Source organism: Bombus terrestris, chromosome 1 (genome assembly GCF_910591885.1).
Source record: "Bombus terrestris chromosome 1, iyBomTerr1.2, whole genome shotgun sequence".
Taxonomy (NCBI): Eukaryota; Metazoa; Arthropoda; class Insecta; order Hymenoptera; family Apidae; genus Bombus; species Bombus terrestris.
The window spans coordinates 15,291,598-15,311,858 of record NC_063269.1 but is presented as its reverse complement, the minus strand read 5'-3'; the positions used below and the strand labels follow the sequence as shown (position 1 = coordinate 15,311,858).

The window sequence follows — 20,261 nt, the reverse complement described above, 5'->3', positions numbered from 1 at the left end:
CAGGTTTGTTTAAAGCCTTAAAGCTGATCTCATCAAGCGTGGCGCAGAGGCGAATGAAAGATACGCTATGGGGTTTCAGTCAGATACACACATGCGCACATACAAAATTTCTAATATTAATATATATGCAATATAATTCCGAATGTTTCCTCATTATTAATTGTATTGGAGTTGCAAGGAAGAGAAACAAATTCGATCAAATTAATTATCATCGATTGGAATAGACGCGTGATATTATCAGTAAGTGAGAAAAAGTATATCAAATAGAATATTCAATGCATAAGATAAAAAAATTAATATTTGTAAAAAATGATGTGCAAAACTAAAAAAAGACAATATGTATGTATCGCTCAGAAATGTGAGATAATTACACATTCGGATATTTTTAAGCAGTTAACTGATACAGTTATCGAATTTAGATAAGTAACCTTTAACCCTTTGCACTCCTATGTTGAGTGTGACTCGACATCAGTTTTTATCTCAGGAGCTGCTTTGTCGTGTGCCACTCGACATTCTTTCAGTCCCACCTTTTTTCTGTAAAATGTGCGAAAGAAAACCAGGATTGCATCCTGGAAATTGTTTCAAGATATATCATACATTTAAAAATTACAAAATTCAACAATAGTGCGAATAAAACTGCTATTTAAGTAAATTTCTTTCTTCCTTTATTTATTTAAATTGTCTTATTTTTTAGTTAAAGTAAATTTCAAATAAAACACTTAAAAGCGTTCGGAGCTGCTGCTAACGAAATTGAAATAAAAGTCGGAGTGCAGAGAGTTGAAAATGCCGCGGTCGGTCACCCGCACTGATTAAAAATTGTCATAATGACGATTAAACTCTACAAATACTATGGCTGCCTGACACAGCATTCTCTTTCTGAATTCAACGATTTAGGTACATGAACTTTTTTACCAGTCTGTATCTTCCGTCATTTTATATTTTCAATATCCTTTCAATATATAACGTACAACACTCCGGCGATGGACACGAATCGATTGAGATCTGTAAAGTTAGAACCGGTTAAGCCGTTTTTAAATTACAGTAGCACAAACACACCTACACACATACATACATTAAGGCCAAGCACAATACCCTGCTTCTAGCGTGGTTCGATAAATATTAATATGAATATCTCATATGAATGTTTATTGATGATTCCTAATATTTAAATCATACAATTAATTGCGTAAAAAATTATTAAAACGATCGAAACATAAAATTGATGTTTTTACAATTGATGCATATTATTATTATAACAAGCGTCAACGATATTCGCTATCGATATAATTCCATGATTCGAAATGACGTGAAAATACTGTTTGTCGATAATGTTAAAAGTGGATGGATGGTCCGTGACAATGAATGGGATCGGGACAATGTTTTATTCAATACACTGCACTTCGTTTAAACAACTTTATTGCTACCTCCTTAATTAAAGAAATTAAATTTGTATCAACCACTACTATTAATCATTTTCGAGGATTGGATGATAATCGAAAGAATTAAATTACATTTTTAAGACCAGGATTGGGATCAAGATCGGATTATGGACAAGATATTCCTCATTAAATATAAAATGAAATAATCAGAAACATATTTCAAAATAGAAATAACACAATAATAATTTATAACCAATTAAATAATTTAATAATTAAATAACCAATTTTGTCGTATAAAGACCATTTTTTGTTCGCGTTAAAAAAACGCAAATTAATCGTGTTCGATTGCAATGAAAGCCTGTACAACAATATATTTCACAGGTTAAAATTTCAAATTATACACACGTTCGATGCTGTCATTTGTACTATTCCAGGTAGCTTTATTCGAGTCGTCGTTATGAAACTCGATCATTCGAATGTGCTTGAGGTTTCGAGATGATCGACTTGCATCGGCCAGCGCAGACGAAGATGAAATTCAGCGTGAATAAGCGATCCAGCCGAGTGAATTATTGCCGGCGTTCCAAAAGCCTGATTGCTCCTTTGAGGAAATAGATATTGATATCCCTTAATTGTTGCTCAACTATCATAATAGATTTCCTTTCAAGAAACCGTCGTGAAAGGAAACATCTGAACGTTTTCATGGTTCTAACCAATCTCTTTCTCGAATAATTATATTTTACTTTCCTGAATAATCCTCGGTTTTCATCTGTTACACGATTATCCTGTTTCAGTAATGCACCATTACGAGCTTCCAGAAAAGACACCAGTCATTACAATTCCCCAGAGAATAAACTCAGTTTCATGTCAGATTATCCTTTCGCGATTTACGCCATTTACATTGAAGGACGCCACGAAATGTCCCAGTTGGTAACAGATTTGTCGAACAATAACCCTTTGCACTCCTGTGTCGAGTGTGACTCGACATCAATTTTTATCTCAGAAGCTCCTTTGTCGAGTTCCATTCGACATTCTTTCAGTCCCACCTTTTTTCTGTAAAACGTGTGAAAGAAAACCAGGATTGCATCCTGGAAATTGTTTCAAAATATACCATACACTTAAAAATTACAAAATACAACAATAGTGTGAATAAAACTGCTATTTAAGTAAATTTCTTTCTTCTTTTATTTATTTAAATTATTTTATTGTTCAATTAAAGTAAATTTCAAATAAAACACTTAAAAACGTTGGGAGCTGCTGCTAGCGAAATTGAAATAAAATTCTGAGTGCAAATTAGTAGTTGCGCCACGGGCTGTTATTTAGAAACAAAGCAGAAATTGATATCTCCTAGTTGTTTGTTCAGGGATTTTATCGTTACACCGGTTTACACATAGGAACCGACGGTTTTACCAAATCGATCTGGTGTCGCGGTTTTGCATTCAATTTTAGGCATTACACAAACCACCTATCGTCATTAAATTCGTTCGTAGGCAGCCAAATGAATTTTTATAACGGTGTTCGTCACATATCCAAAAAGAAGAAAAAGATCGTAGCCCGTTCAAAGAGCATCCGTTTTGCTGTTACGTTTTCGTTTCAGGCAGCAAAAGAGTCGATTATATTCCGTTTTTTCTTTTTTTTTTTTTTCATAGTCGATTGCACGAATTAACAGTATTTCCCAGATTATTCAATGATCTAAAAAGCTTCCTATATCTTTTTTGAAAACGTGTTTCTGAACGATAGCAATCGGATAAATAAAGAAGCAGGATCGACCAAGAAGTTTAAAATCATTTTTTCAACCGTACCTATGTAAATTGAATTTAGAATATAAATTTTCCAATTTTATTATTAAGTTAGAATTAATCTATTAAATATTAATATTAATATGCCTTACTTTAGTCAAATCTTTTACGAAAGTTTTTTAAGATAACAAACTTTTAAGCTGATCTTTTCTTGATCCTGTGGTTTGCTATAATAGTGACACAATTAAAAACTGTACATTTCCTAGAAAATTGTTACTAAAATATAAAATAGAATTATGAATTAATCAACCACTTAGCAATGATAATAAATTCTGGGCTTCTTATTGGTTACTATTCCCTACTATCGAAATAAATTTTGTATTAAAAAGTTTTCTTTATCATCTTTATTTTTTATCAAAAGGACCTTAGTATTCGAAACTAATATTCTTTTAAATTTCTATGAGTTTTAAATGGAGCACGTAGTGAAACATTCAGCCTGTAACATACTTACAGTTTCATTGCGAATGAGGAACGGATAAATTAAATCGTTGCCTATTTCCGCTTTGCAATCCTCGTTCACCGACCATATATCGTATGTAATTAGTTCTCTAATGAATTTTCCGACTAAACAATATGAACAAGCAAAGAGACGGAGCGCTGAGGATACGCGAAGGATCGTGATTAGGCGCAGCAACAATGATAACTACGTACAGTTACATTGAATCTCACAAAGGCAATACGATACCACAAAGGTTCATCGTGGAAATACGCAGTTCCATGTTCTATGAATTATCGCCTCTCACGGATCTAATGTGAGGCCACGAAACCTAGGCAACGCAGTTACAGAAAACAAAGCATTATTAATTATTGAAACGAGCTTTGCTTTGATTCGTGCCACTGAGTATAAAATGAGCATCGATTGATTACATATTCTACGTTCCAATTTTATATGCGTATTGATAGAATTAGTGGGTCTATTAATCAATGGTATACCGCAATACATTATTTTCCACGTAATATAAGTATATTACTAGTTAGATACCAAATAGAAACAAATAGAATAAACGAATAAACGAAACCAGAAACGTAAACATAGGGTAACGTGAGGAAACGTAAACATTAGGTCATCCGGAATTTTTTGCGTTCGTCGCTCGGGGCCTTATCTCGTTCTGCTCAAGTAAACAAACCACCAAATCACTCTACCGTCAATCGTGTGGTCACTAGTTATCCTCTGGTAAGGCAAGAGAACATTCTCGACGTTAGTAGAAAATGTATCGAGAGTTTTTTGCGTGGTGAAAGATGAAAGACCAAAAGATACATTTTCGTCACGTTATGTTTCACTGCTTTAACAAAGATAGTACGTTTAAAAAGGAGATTTATGACGTTTATAGTGATCGGTCTATAACTGTTCAAATAGTCCGGAATTGGTTTAGGAGGTTTAGAAACGGAAATTTTAATCTGGAAGATGAAGATCTCAGCGGTTGTCCATCCACCACTGATACTGACCTTATCAAGGCCTACCTCGATGAATACCTAAGGTTTAGTGTTCGTGAAATAGCAGATGCTTTAAACATTCCGCAAACAACGATTCATGAGCATTTAACAAATCTTGGGTACGTTAATCGCTACGAAATGTGGGTCCCCCATCAACTGACGGAGAGCAATCTCCTGAATCGAATCTCAACATGCGATTTGCTAATTCAACGCAATAAAAGAGAGCCATTCTTAAAAGAGTTAATTACTGGGAATGAAAGTTGGATTCTCTACAACACTGTGCGCAAGCGATCATGGTGAAGTCGAGATAAGTGTCCTCCAACGGTAGCAAGACCTGGACTTCACCCGAAGAATGTACTGCTTTCAATTTGGTGGAACTGCAAGGGTATCCTCTACTACGAATTACTTCCGGAAGGGCAAACGATCAACAGTGAAAAATATTGTACCCAACTCGAAAAACTTAAGGAAGCCATTATCACAAAACGTCCTGAAGTGGTGAACAAACGTGACGTCGTGTTCCACCACGATAACGCGAGGTCACATGTTTCTTTAGCGGTGCGAATGAAACTTCTAGAGTTTGATTGGCATGTTTTACCACATTCTCCATACTCTCCAGACGTTGCACCACTGGACTATTATTGTTCCCTTCTTCGCAATAGAAAATTCAAATCAGTAAACGAAATGAAAAACGGACTCGAAGAATATTTTAAAAGTAAGTCGAAAAAATTTTGGAAAAATGGCATTATGAGGCTCCTGGAGAGATGGCAAAAGGTGGTAGAAGACAAAGGATCATACATTGTTTTAAGAAAGGTACACAGAAGGAAATATATTTTATACTCGCCTCCTATTTAAAAAACGAGAAGAACATTCCTGATAACCTAATAAAAAAGGAAAATGCAGAGTTTAATAAATTCTTTGATTTGTATCAATTCTTTATAATCATAACTGAAATACGAATGAACTATGACGTAAATAAAATAAATTTCATCTATTATTCTTATTTTTAAGCTGCATTTACATGTTATTATGCTACTAAATTATATAAACAGCCTTCCTTTTAAGTAAATTTTATTATCCTATAGGCGATAAAATAGTATAAGTAAACCATTAGTCAGACTCCGGGCAGTAAAACGCAACAGAATCGTCTCTCCTAATCGAATATCAGCGCAATTAAATTACGCAATAAAACAGCCATACTAAACCCAAATGAAACACCGAGTAAACGAAAGCAAGTTACTCAAACGGCGGGTAATACCTCGGCAAACAATTGCGAATAAATTTCTCAACTCAAGATGGTTCCTCGGCGGAATCCTCGTGCGAACTTCAGCAGAGATTCACGAAACGTTTCCACGAGGAAACAGGGAGGAATAATTCTACAGAGGTAGGGTGAGACACATCCTGTCTACAGACGTTCTCGTATCGACAATACTAAGGGACGAGGGAAAGATTTAGGAGGAAGACGGTCGAGTATAGTGATTCGATTAACGTCGTGTAAACTTGATCTACTTTACGTACAGCTAACTCGTTCTTTGAACCTGTGTCAGGATTGCAAGATTGCAACCCACGGTTACACGTACATCCTCCTTATAATATATTCACGAGCGTAGACCAGCGAACCACGCATTTTCATAACGGCACACGTACGCAACATCAGGCGGCTTGTGACACGCTTGAAACGATAGAGCGTGAGATAGTCGAGGCTGGATTAGCGACTAAACTGCCACCCATCTTGCTGGATCATTCCAGTCACGAACCTGACACCTGATGAAGTTCCGAAGTTTTATGACCTTAATAACTAGTTACAGGGTAAATTCAAGGACAACTTGTCGAAAGGGCAGATTCCAGTTACTTGTTAGACTCACTTGTTGAGCACTGATTTACCATTTCTTCCATTGGCTAGCACAATTGTTAGAAGCTAATCGAATGAAACAATATAACATGAAAATATAATATCAAAATAATCATTGTTATTAGGTGAACACATGAAGCTTTTATCAATTGATATATCACTAAATCATACGTTATAGAAAAAAATGTTCAACTTTAAAATAGTATACAATGATAAATCTATAAAGATAACGCTACTGGAAAGAAGATTTAAAGATTGATATAAAGAAAGTGCATATTTCATATGTTACAACCTAATACTTAAAATAAGGATCTTTCCGAGGAAAAATAATATGGAGGAAAATTAGCCGTGTATTATTATAGTAGCAGCGCATGCGTCTATCCTTAACAGATTTTCCTTCGCAATTATTCATCTTAAAAGAATATTCAAATTTTTGGTGTTTAGTTGTTTTTTTTTTGGAAGGAAAAAAGATTGTTGGTATTTAAATGTTCATATTTAAAAAATGAGAAGAATTTCGATATTTAAATGTTCATCTTAAAAGAAAGATATTTGTCGTTTAAAGAATGATACAACAAGCGATGTATAAGAGGAAAAAGATGTAGATAAATTCAGGAGCAATCTTATACAATTTAGAAACCAAAGACACGTTTAATGAGAATGTGCGAAAGAGCGTAACGTTAGGGCAATAGGTATGTTACGAAGCACGATGTGCAAGCACGATCCGTAACTTTCCAGTGGCAAGGAGCGACTGACCGTGCATGAGATAAGCGAAGCGTATCAGTAATTAAATGGTTTAAGATATGCGATCTTTTCGAAGTGGAATCGTTCCGTCACCCATGCGACACGTGCAACACGCGAAACGAGGCCGCTAGTGTTTTACGATTCTAATCGAGGAACAACGTGGCGCCCAGTCGTCGATGGAAATTCTGCCAATGGAACGTCGCACAACCACCCAATATATTCGTTTGAAGTATAACTGCGGCTGAAACTTTGGTTATGCACACTCCATCTATCGGTATACATAAACGTTTTTCAGAAATATTTTATCGCCATATATATCTCGCTTTACTTTTGTTTAATATATTTTTCATTCTTTTCTTTTTTTACAATATTTAAACAAAGACAACCGGTTTGGCTAGGAAAAAAAATTGAACCATAGACTTAATTAAGAATTTACTCAATCGACATCGCCAATTAACAGCGTGTACAATTCAAATCGAGCGTAACTAGATCTAACTCGTTTCAACTTTATTTTATTCGCCTATGTTTATTTTCTTCCATTTTTGCCCCAAAAATACGCACATCATAGTCAAGGATCGTATTTACCAATATAAATCCGAAATTTTTTCATCCACGCTTATTTTATTCTATCCGCGTCGCAACGAGAAGTCTGGTTCTACACATCACATCTCTTCCACTTTCGATTCTCTACAAGTAATAAACTGATTAATAACTAACCACAATTTTTCTAGGATAACAAGAGTTTACGTTGAGTATCGTTGGACAAGATTCATTATTTTTTCGCGTTTTCGTTTATTTTCGTTTGAATCATGCTTCACAATTTTGTGGATCAACGATACGACGATACGAGTACCATGAACGAAGGAGATAGAAGAAAGTTCAACGTTCCTTACGAACGTCCAATATCAAATCGAAGCAAACACACCGTCGTATTGAATTACAGCAGAGTATTCACGAAATATTGGCGATTATACTGCAAGCACACAACTTTAGTGGGTCTGAAGTATTTTTTGAAAGATGAAGTAACCTGGTTGGAGAAGTAAGTGAAATTCATGGAATATGGATATTCCCAGTGTTTCAGGTAATCGCGTATAATCGCATTACGAAATTATTCCGTTTCATATGCACGGCAAAATACGTTGCGTTTTGAGTAACCAAACGATTATCTGTTCGACTAATTTGATCGTTCGCCGAAATGCTTCCTGTTAAATACACGATATTATCTTCATTTTATATTCTCGTATACTCTTCGATGTACCAAGCACAATTTCCTAGGATACTTGATCGTTTCGTTGCTCTAAATAGCGTATCCAGTGTATCACGTAACAAGGCAATATAATCATAAAAAAAATGCAGATGCCTTTTTACTTACAAGATTACGATATTGAACTTGGTTAGTTAGTTTTACTATTGTAATGAATTTATCGTGAAGCACAAGGATCTTAGTAAAATTTAATGCAGATACGTTCATTAGAATACAGATGTTTATAAAGATTCATAGTTTTATAAGTTTTATTAACATAAAGTAGAGAAGTGGAAACTAAGGAGAGAGATTTTTGTTTTACACAGTAAATATTAGTATTACATTTCGATATATTTGTATATACTATACAGTGGCGAACAAAACAATATCTAAGAATAGTATATGGATATATGCAAATTTATATTTACGCATCAAATACTGGAAAGAATACTATACTTTGAATATTTTCATGAAGAAAATTTCGCGAATATCTGTGTTGAGGAAAAATGTTTTCCTTTGGCAACATTCAAGGCATATAGCCATAAATCCCATAAAATCTTGGGTACAAGAAGATCTTGTAGTTCGATGTGTTATTTTAAAAGACGATAGAAGATTTTATGAAGGATTAAAGTGAGGAAAGCTGAGACTAAAAAAATGAACCAAGGAATAAGGAAGATAACAATGAAATTTCAGTGTTCCACTAGGGAAAATGATACGCCATGGAGGGTGAATAATTAAACATAAAGTTACGTATAGTGAGCGACTTTTATAAAACGAATTCGGTAATAAACGAGATTCTCATTTTCTATGAAAAAAGCAGTGAACCATCGTTTTACGAGCGCTTGAAGCGTTATTTTTTATAGGAGTTCACGTAGCATCAAGGGTGTTTAATGGCAATCAAACGCGTATCACGTTCATTAAAAAAGCGAACTCGAGAATCTTTTCATTAGTCAGTTAGCTATTACCTTTCTTATCAGGAGACTTTATATTTTATGGAAAATTTGATTTAAAAAGTAAAAATCTGTATAACCAAATACACTGTACGAGAGAAGAGCGACTATTTAAGTATTTAAATATTTGGAATATTTTTAGGTTCCTATGGCTTCTCGTATACATAATCTCCATAATTTGCGGCTTTCTCCAGATGGTCAATATTTATCAGGCGTACAAAGATATACCAGTAACAGCCACGTTAGAGTCGGAGTATTTTCCAACTAATGAATTAAAATTCCCCGGTAAGCTAAAATACATATAATGAAAATTCGAAGCAGAAAATCGATAAGCTATGCGCAAACGAGGTACTATATCGTTAAAAAAAAAAAAAAAAAAAAGAAAGGGAAAACAAGAAAATCATCGTCCAATTTCATTCTTTTATTATCTGAACGTCTAAGTTCGATTAAAAACCGGAGCCCTCAGCGATCTCGTTTTAATTAAGCGATTTGAACGGGTAGCGTGGGGGCAGCCTTTAAATTTTATGAACGAAACCACGACACGAAAACCTAACCTTTTCACCAGCTCTGATTACTGTCTTTCTAGCCGTCTCTGTTTGCACCATTAACAGAATAAGTCTTCAATCCGCCACGAAACTCGCGACTGAAATGTGAGGAGCTGTTGAGTATTAAATAAACACCGGTGTTCTCGCGAGGAGTGAGTGTGAGCAAGCATCGTGGCTTTTAATGCGTAGCAACCACGGGGTTTAATAGAAAGAGGGTGGAGCAGAATGAGAAAGGGGGTTGGTAGGGGGGATAAGTTGGTCGAGGGTTATAGCACGTCGTTTCGCCGCACTGCAGAAAATTGCACCGGCACGGATAATTTCAATAACTGCACTCGAAAAGCGTGACCTCGTTGAAGAACCGTGAAGCACCGGCAGTCAGCCGCCGCCACCTAATCACTGTGATAATCACCGTGAACGTGTTCATTGTCGGGCCACGCCGGCTAGCGGCTCTAACATAGTTATCGATTCGCGCCAGCCGATTTAATGAACGCTAATTTGCGTCCGATTAACTTTCGCCAATTTAATCAAGTATTAATATGCACCGAATCCAATGACACCCCGGGTGGAATAGTTTGCTAAGTTTTACGGGCAACCAAAGGATACTAATGGCGCAAATAGTTCGAATCATTCGCTTGAGAATGAATTATGCTGCTCGATTACCGTTCTCGTTGATATGCTTGCGTTTTGTGTTCAATCACCAATAAATGTTACATTTTAATCAAAATTTTATCAATTGAAAGGATTTTAATTTGCATTCATTGGAATGTCAGGTATGAAGCGAACATCAGTAATTTGACCGTGAATGAAATTCTTCACGAAATACGGAAAGTCGGTGATTTGTACGATTCGCCATTTACCACTGCTGGTGATTACACTCAGATTATTCAGCTGATGTCCAAGTTTTACGGGAATAATTACGATATCACCGACGTAATGGAACGTGTGAGTAGCAGTAATTATACATACATATATGTATGTTCTGTGGTAATACGTAATTCATTTATTGGATCATAAAAAATCTAGTTTTATAAAATTAATAAAGCAAAGGAAATTTCAGCTAACACCACAGTGTTCGTCTATGTTACTCAACTGTTATTTCCGCAATCAGAGAATGAATTGCTCTGATATATTCAGTGTCGGAAAAACGAAAAATGGATTCTGTTGCATTTTTAATTATATTGCTGAGAGTTTTGGTGATGCTCCTAAGTAAGTCTTCCATAATTCTTTTTTCCAGTATTATAATATTGATAATACTTCAACATTCTTTAATTCTATTTGTAATAGGTTTTTTAAACAGGAGGAATTTAAATTGTATTATGTCGGAGACATAGGTATACAGAACGGTTTAACTGTGACGATGGATCCCTTATTGGATGATTATTTTTACACGATACTACCCACTATTGGTTGGAAGGTAATTATTTATCGTCTTTTTATTCTATATTACTCTTATATTTCTACTTCTATTTATCATATTTATCACATTTCCGGTTTTTGCAATTATTAAAAACATGCAAATGTTTAGTAGACGAGACAGAAAGATAATTTCACATACCGGAAGGAACATATTAGAGATCAACTCTGGTGTTAATTATAAATATTATTAACTTCAAATAATTATTTAAGTATTTAACATAAAAATCTTGCCATTTCGCATTCCTAATTGTTCTTTGTTTGTTCGAACATGGTCGTCAACGATTATATTGTGGTGCAAATGCCTGTTGACAAAAACTCGGCGAAAGTCATTAGTAACACAACGCAACGTTTCGTTTCGTGTTTGAAAAAGCTTGGTCCAGCATTGCGACCATTCACACTGTCCAATGCACGTTTCCTGCGTATGTGTACCATTGTGTACCATTTAATGACACTTCTAAACACTGGTTTCATGCTCTAAATGTTACTTCAAGCATAATTTAGTTTATTTAAATTTATAACGATTTAAGATTTATTCGTGGGGAAAAGCACGAGTAATTACGAATTATGAAACGCAAAATGGTTTACTGTGTTGTCATGTGGAAACGTGATAGATTGGTCGGAATATTTGAAGAAGAAACTAGAGAGGGGCAAATTCTTTTAAACGAAATCTATTCAAACGGATTTATTGCACCTGATGGAAATACAGAACGGGGAACTTTTGCGCGAAGGAACTCAACGAGCGTATGATGGTTATTCGTGTGATCGCGTAGCTTCTCTTTTAGAGCAAGCGAACCATATTTCGGACATTTAAATGTACGCAAAAAAATCCTTGTGCGTATTTCAAAAGTGTTATTCGTTTTAATCTTCTACTATGAACTCTTGAATTTCTCTTTTATATAAAATAACAATAAAAGAACTTGTTTCTATTTTCTCTGCACTGGGACGATACCTTCAAAGCGAGTACAATATATTTTACGTTTCATTTTTAAGCAATTTTCAATATTTGAGAGCACCAGGTTTTACAAAACTAGAATTGATGAATTTGTTTACAATCGTAGAAAGGAATGAATCGATTTTTTGAAGTGATCCTTGTTTTAATTAAAAATAGTCATTTTAAATCAATTTAGCCATTCGTAAAGGACATTTAACATGCTATAACCAAATAACCAATAGAACTAGCAACAATCAAAGAATAAAACTTGTACTAAAGGAATCAAAATTCAAAAATACAAGAAAAAACATATAATACAGAAGAATAAATAAATTTTTCCTTATATACATACATTGCAAAAAATCGTAATCGCCCATGACATTTTGTTTCGGATAAAATCCAAAAAACGTACCGTCGTAAATTTATGAAATTTCTATGAAAAATTATGAATTGGTCGTTCTCGATAATTCTGACATTAAAGAAGTTTCATGGATAGCTCGCCTGTCTCTAATTGATTGTCATAACAAAACTGCAAACATTTATACAAATTCATATTTTTATTAACATAACCGGAACTTAATTAGAGATCCGTTTCCTTTATTAAGGGTTATAATATACTTAGAATAGTATATTTTTTAATATTTTTATTATATATGTCGGAGATGAAAGAATACTGGAACCTTCCCTTCGGAACTTTGGGAAGACCCCTAGTATTGTAATTTAGATTTCACCATAGCCGAATTAAGAAACTGTTGTCATTCGATTTGACTGTACTTATTTGAGATTTATGATAGTGAGCTCGGGCTCGAGGCGACAACCAGTCGCCGAACGTAGTCGCGGTCAAGGGATGAACGTTTTGTCTAACAAAGGCATTTTTTTTTTTTTTTTTTTTTTTTTTATTTATTAGAATATTTACAATCAATTCTCGTTGAGAATTTTCAGTAACTTAATTTGGCGTGATACAATGACATGGATTATAATAGCTTTATATTGTTGATTCTAGTAGGACTAAGGATTTAATCTAGTGGGTATTTTCTTTTTAGTCTGCGGATCTGGTCCGTCGTGTCCAGTAGTTGGGTGACTAGTGGGTTGTGGTGGTTGTTGACTCTTGTGTTATATCTGCTTCTGGACTTGTGTATTTCGTCTTTGACTGTAGGTATCTTGAGGTCTCGGTGTATTGTTTCGTTGGTAACATACCAGGGTGCATTTAATAGGGATCTTAGCGTTTTCGATTGGAAGCGTTGGAGTATTTCAATGTTGGAGTTACTTGCTGTTCCCCATAGTTGGATTCCGTAGGTCCAGACAGGTTTTATTACGGCCTTGTAGAGGGTTATTTTGTTCTGTATGTTTAGTTTGGAGCGTCGGCCCGTGAGCCAATAGAATTTTCTTAGTTTTTCCTTTAGTTGCTTTGTTTTTTCCGAGATATGTTTTTTCCAGGTTAGCCTCCTGTCCAGGGTCATGCCCAGGTATCTTACGGAGTCCTTGCTTGGGATTATTGTGTTGTTAATGGTGACCTGGGGGCAGGTTTGTTTTCGGAGCGTGAAGGTTACATGGGAGGATTTTTTTTCGTTTATTTTAAAGCCCCATTTTTGGAACCACTTTTCCATGGAGTCGAGACTTCGCTGGAGAGTGGATGAGGCAATTGCCGGGTCTGCGTGGGTAGCTAATAGTGCTGTGTCGTCGGCAAATGTTGCTATTGTTACCTCGTTTGATATGGGTAAGTCGGCAGTGTAGATGGAGAATAGTAGGGGTCCGAGGACACTACCTTGCGGTATGCCGGATTCTATTGGGAATGTTGCGGAAGTGGCGCCTAGACATTTGACTATGAATTGTCTGTTGGTTAGGTAGGATTTTAAGATGGAGTAGTATGAGTGGGGTAGGATTTTTTTAAGCTTGTAGAGTAGCCCTTCATGCCATACTTTATCGAATGCCTGTTGGATGTCTAGGAATACGGCTGAGCAGTATTTTTCCTTTTCAAGGGTTTGGCTGATCATGTGGGTTATGCGGTGGATTTGCTCTACTGTTGAGTGTTGTTTTCGGAAGCCGAATTGGTGATCTGGGAGAGCTAACAAAGGCATGAAGTAACTCTATAGCTCTCCTTAAAAGAAATACTTAGGACGGGGCACAACGGTAAGCATTTCAACGATTTCTGTCCCGTGGCTCGCCACACGCAGACTCTATTCTTTGAGTAAGATGATTACCAGATGTCGACGCGTCTCCACAGTACATGTTCAGCTAGCCCGAGGACCTGCTATAAATCTTAAGATCTGTTTAACTAAAGTCCTTCAAACCGACAAACAGTCCTCGTCCCAACTACGAGAAAATAGAAGAAATCTATTTTTCTCACCAACGACGCTTCCTCTTCTCGAACTTTCTCTTGAGGGCGGCTAGCACCCTTCCCTAACCACCAACATGGAAATTTTTTTTTTTTTTTTTTTTTTTATTTATTAAAATTCACAATTTGTCCAATTTGGACATTTGGTGGAATTTTTTAACGGTTAAATTAGCATGTTGGTGGCTACCCCCAGCGGGGTACCATCCTCGTGTTTCTTAGGTTGTGTCCTTTATAAGGTCTGCTGGGTGCTTCCTTTTTAGTCTTCTGTCCATATTTGTGATTTTGTATGTTTCCGCAGCTAGCCGGTTTATGTGTGTTGCTATTCTTAATTTGTATTTCTCGGAGTATCTGTTGATTTCTTCCTTGACCGTTGGCATTCCCAGGTCCCTTCGTATATCTTCGTTTCTGACGTACCAAGGTCCGTTTACTATTGTCCTGAGGATTTTAGCCTGTATTACCTCTATTTTGTTTATATGGCTCATTGCTGCCGTCCCCCATAGTGGTATTCCGTACGTCCAGATTGGTTTTATGATCGTTTTATATATTTTTAACTTGTTTTCTGTGCTTAGTTTGGATTTTCGGCTTGTTAGCCAATGCATTTGTCTTCTTGTTTTCTGTATTTTTTCTACTATTGATTTGATGTGTAGTTTCCAGGTGAGTTTTTGATCTAAGTGGAGTCCTAGGTATTTGACATGCTTTGTTTGCGTTATATGCGTGCCGTTCAATAGGATGTTTGGTGGTGTCTTTTTCCGTAGCGTGAATGTAATATGGTTGCATTTATTGGGGTTTGCTTTTATTTGTTTTTCTTGTAGCCAATTTTCTATTTTTACGATGTGTTCTTGTAGTATTTTGACTGCCGTTTCTGGGTTAGTATGCCTGACTAGTATAGCTGTGTCGTCCGCGAATGTCAATACTGTGCTGTTGGTAGTTGTTGGTATGTTCGCCGTGTATAATGTGTATAGTATTGGGCCTAGGACGCTTCCTTGTGGTACCCCGGCCTTGATGTCTTTAACTTGAGAATGTGTGTCCTTGATTTTTATTACGAAGGTTCTGCAGCTTAGGTAGGATTTTATTAAGTGGTGTATTTGCTCCGGGAATTGTTTCCTAATTGTTTGTAGTAGACTTTCATGGTTAATTTTATCGAATGCTTTCTCTACAACATGGAAATTGACCAATTAACAGTAACGCCAATTTCACTCACTTTCCGAATGAAGGCTTTTCTCCACGAATCCGATGATTTCGTGCCCTTGGGCACACCCATCATAGTTTTCCTCGACAGCGTTACCGTGATGGAGAACGACTCTCCGGTACGATCTCAAAGACGATTCAAGTAACTCTCAGATACGTAGTGATTGCCTCGTGCATTAACATTGAGTACAACTTAGACGCTGAAGAAAAGTAGAGTTCGTCATCCCCTTGACCGCGGATTCGTTAGTGAGCCTAGGATCATTGTCATTAGCTTCTCGCGTATCTAATTATCGTGATTACTTGTCCAATTCCATCAAAGTCATATTTGCACTAGTAAATATCTCCTCTATTGCATAATGATCACGTCTAGCGCCAATAGGGATTCGTTTCACGCCCTCAACCCTAACTCAAATCTTAACGCCAACCCAACATATATTTATGTGTATTATATATTTTCTTGAACCTTCAAATTTTTTATAAATATACAGACATCCGCAGATTGGCCATAAATCTTTAAAGGCCCTAACTAATGCTTATTCAACTCCTCCGTCCTCGGCATTGTAACATTCTATTGATTGCGGATTTTGTCATTATCACCTAATAACAAGAAATTAATAAAAAAATTAATAAAAATATTAATTTGTATAAATGTTTGCAGTTTTGTTATGACAATCAATTAGAGACAGGCGAGCTATCCACGAAACTTCTTTAATGTTAGAATTATCGAAAACGACCAATTCATAATTTTTCATAGAAATTTCATTTAGTTGCCAACCGAATAGTACAGTACCGATATGCATATTTATCAGGTGATGATATTCGACCCTTACGATTACCCTGACTCGGGTAGCGGCAGCGTTTCGGACATTCTGCTTGGTCCGTTAACCGAGAAGTACGTACGTTTGAAGGCGGTTGGGTTGTACAGTACCGACAATATTCGCTCATATTCGATGCAGAAACGGGGCTGCATTTTTTCCGACGAATACGTTTCGGACGACACGCCTTACACCTATAATGACTGCATAGTCGCCTGCAAAGTGGAGCACGTATGGAACCATTGCAAATGTAGAGTGTTTTTCTATCCATATGACGAAGGTGAAAACTATTTTATAGTTCGATTTTTTTTTCCAGTAGAACTCGTTCACTTTTCAGAGAATCGTTTGTTTTAAATTCTTAGGGGAATTAAAATAATATTATTTTAAGACGAAGCGTCTGTTTTTATGAAAAAGAAAGAAAATATAGTCTGTTTTAAGTTGAAATTTAAAAAAAAGTTTAAGAGTTATTATAGTGCTTTATAGAATTCGAATTTGAAGTAATGCCCAAATGATGGAGATTTGTGTTTTTGGAAGAAAGCAATGTACATCTTCACGCGTTCATTCAAAATATCAAATCTGAGTGAATATGTAATTTTACTACACGTTTCTTGTAGCTACCATATGATACTTTAATTAAGTAAGAGAGGCAAATGAATCTTTAAAAATCCAAACACTCCCCTATTCTATTATTTATTAATTTCAGATTATATCTTAACAATAAATATTCACTAATAAGAAATTTTTTAAATTTGATTAGTATTCATTTGCAGTTGAGCAATGGTAGAATCTCAAAAATTAGAAATTAGTATTTTTAACAATATAACATAACACAATGTGAAATACAATATAAAGATAGCTGTTATGTAAATTTATTTATTTTTATTACAAATATTAGCGCATGAATTAGATAATGGAAACTCGATTAGTAATGAACGTATTGCATCATTTGATTCTATCTTGCCTTTAGCATTTAAGGAAATATAAAATATTTCTGTAATATTCTAATGTTGACCAAAACTTTCGCTTTATCAATCGTTTTCAGATTTCCACAGAACTTGCAATATGGAGAATATACATTGTTTATTGCAATATTACGGTGAGAAACTATCTTATATTTACAATCAACCAAATTCAACAAGAAATTTATATATCATATTTTTTATCGATTAATTAATTAACAGATGTAGCGTTTAACATCGTACCTTATAAAGACAATAATTTAAATAGCTCGCTCGATGATCAGAATGCAACAATGTATTGCAAAAATTGTTACCCTGAATGTGACGATATGAGATATTATGTGCAAAGTACTATATCTAACATAGAGCCTGGATACTTCGACACAGAATTATTGTAAGAGAATATTAAAATATTATTGTATTTTTGTTAAATACACATATTATTACTAACATCTTTTTAAATACTTCCTAGTCCAGACATGAACGTAACGAATCATAGTGTTCTGCATGTGTATTTTCCAAATTCGGGAACCGAGTTTTTGAAACAAGACGTGACTACCCGTTGGTACGAGTATTTGGGTAAGTATTTATACATTTTATCTTCTCCATATTTCAACTAAAACGTACAATGAATATATTCCTAGTAACTATTGCATGTCATGCTGTCACTGTTTCAAGATTTATTATCGTAATTTTAAAAGATATAGGTTATAGGATATTCCTACTACAACTTTATCGATTATTTTCGTTTTTGACAATCACCTTACAAACAAACAATAACCTTTTTACTTCTCATCTAGTAACGAATGGCAATAAAACATTTAATTTTGTTCGTTCAACTTCGTCGATTATCCTAAGAATTACAAGAAAATAAATGTACTGTGATGAAATTTCAATTATTTATTCAAAGTGATTTTCTTTGATGTAAGTTTTTAGATGTTATACTATAACAGTGTATGAAGTATTTTCACTTACTTGTTTGTCCATTTCCAGTCATTCAGTCTGACAACACTGTTCTTTTTTCCTCTTTGACCAGTATACATTCCACAACGATAAACAAAATAAACATAATTTATACACATATCAGAACACATTTTTCTGATATTAACACTCATATAATTGTAAGAAATAAACTGAAAAATATAATACGTTCACTCGCGACGCATTGCAACATTTTATCGCGCTATTTGGCAATGCCAATAATACGTAATGGACGAAGAGAATCACTACGTCAGTCAAACATCTTTAATAAATGTTAAAATATTTCATACATATATTTAATATATATTATAATAATATATAGCGTAATAAAACAAATGCATAATAAATAAATTATCTCGAATCCGGTTTAATAGCCTATTAGTGTTTCGACAATCTAATCCTAATGAATAGTAACAGACAGAGTGTCTAGATGGCTACGTAGCACTCGGGCCATTTGTTTTCATTAAGCTGTCGAATATACATACCTGACGCTATCGCATGCGTCAGCTTCAGAGTCTGGAGTTCTTCTTATGTCTGTCTAAATCTGGATATGTATTTAAATATATTTCCACAACCTTGAAAATATTTGTATTTTTATCTATTTTTAATATATCTATATATGTACATACATACATCGAATTTATAAGATTAAAATATTTGAGTTCAGAAAATTTCGAAATTAAGTCGAACGTAATACTTTAATATTTTATAACTTGCAAACCTGCAATTGTTAAAAAATATTTATTTTATAGGTGAAGTTGGAGGACTCTATGGACTTTACGTTGGCATCAGCATCATTAGTTTCGTAGAACTGATTTATTTTATCATATTATGGCTCACTGAAGTGTTTAAATCTCTCGAGGTACTAGAAGAAGAAATTCCTCATGAAAATGCTATACATCCTATTTATTGGAATGAATTCTTTCCACATCCAAGGGCTGTCATGAATAATTAATGAAAATAGTATTTGCTTCTGATATACATTCGATGTATTTCTATATATCTGCACTGTTCGCTTCACTGTTCGCTCGTTTTGCCATTCAATAAATGTGCTTGCTTCTTAAAAGTTTCTTATTTATATACTGGAATCCTATCAATAAACAAACTTGTAATATAATTACAAGAAGCAGAACTACTTTTATCGAAATATTAACAATTCCTGTTCTATTGACCAAACTATCAGTGTTAGAGATTACGAACAGCAGCGAGTTTCTAACATTTGAAAAATCTTACTTTCACAAGAACAATTCGTTGAATTCGAGGTTTTAAGGTATCCAACAGGGAAACGAATCGCTTTAAACCTAGAGAAAAATATAGTTTCAAAGAGTTTTTATAAATTTTCTATTCGCCAGGAGAAGAGTAGTGTGCAGGAGCGGAGTAGGTGATTATGATCTAAGAGGATCGAGGTGTTATGATCGAGTCATCGAGTGTTATTAACGAGACATGTACTACATCGCGTCTTCTGGTGGCGATGGTGGGTCAAAAAAATCGGTTTGACGTCGTTAGTGAGTTCACGAAGAAAAATGTCGTCATCAAGAATCCAACATTGTAATAATGTTTGGTCACAGCTGTAGGATATCGAGCGACCAAGTGTTCTGTCGAATCCGGTTAGCAATGAAAAAACCAATTAATAAGGTTAAAAATCCGATCGTGATCTTATATCTTGCATTTTGTTTTATTTATGATTACGAGCAGTCGA

The 20,261-nt window shown here is 34.9% G+C and overlaps 1 protein-coding gene across 3 annotated transcripts; it reads left to right on the top strand.

Annotated features, from left to right (window-relative positions):
• The first annotated feature begins 4,019 nt into the window (after nt 1–4,019).
• Nucleotides 4,020–19,817, top strand: LOC100648667 (sodium channel protein Nach). 3 transcript variants are annotated; one of them, XM_003393421.4, is made up of 11 exons: nt 4,020–7,473; nt 7,931–8,238; nt 9,535–9,677; nt 10,708–10,879; nt 10,995–11,143; nt 11,222–11,351; nt 16,617–16,902; nt 17,665–17,718; nt 17,804–17,975; nt 18,054–18,160; nt 19,315–19,817. In XM_003393421.4, exons 4-11 carry the CDS (start codon nt 10,829–10,831, stop codon nt 19,515–19,517), a joined length of 1,152 nt encoding a protein of 383 aa, XP_003393469.2. In that variant the 5' UTR covers nt 4,020–7,473; nt 7,931–8,238; nt 9,535–9,677; nt 10,708–10,828; the 3' UTR covers nt 19,518–19,817. The 3 variants fall into 3 exon arrangements, with proteins under 3 accessions (XP_003393469.2, XP_012168941.2, XP_048265200.1); XM_012313551.3 differs by lacking the exons at nt 4,020–7,473; nt 7,931–8,238 and adding an exon at nt 8,256–9,187; XM_048409243.1 differs by lacking the exons at nt 4,020–7,473; nt 7,931–8,238 and having other exon boundaries at nt 8,256–9,677.
• Nucleotides 19,818–20,261: the final 444 nt, after the last annotated feature.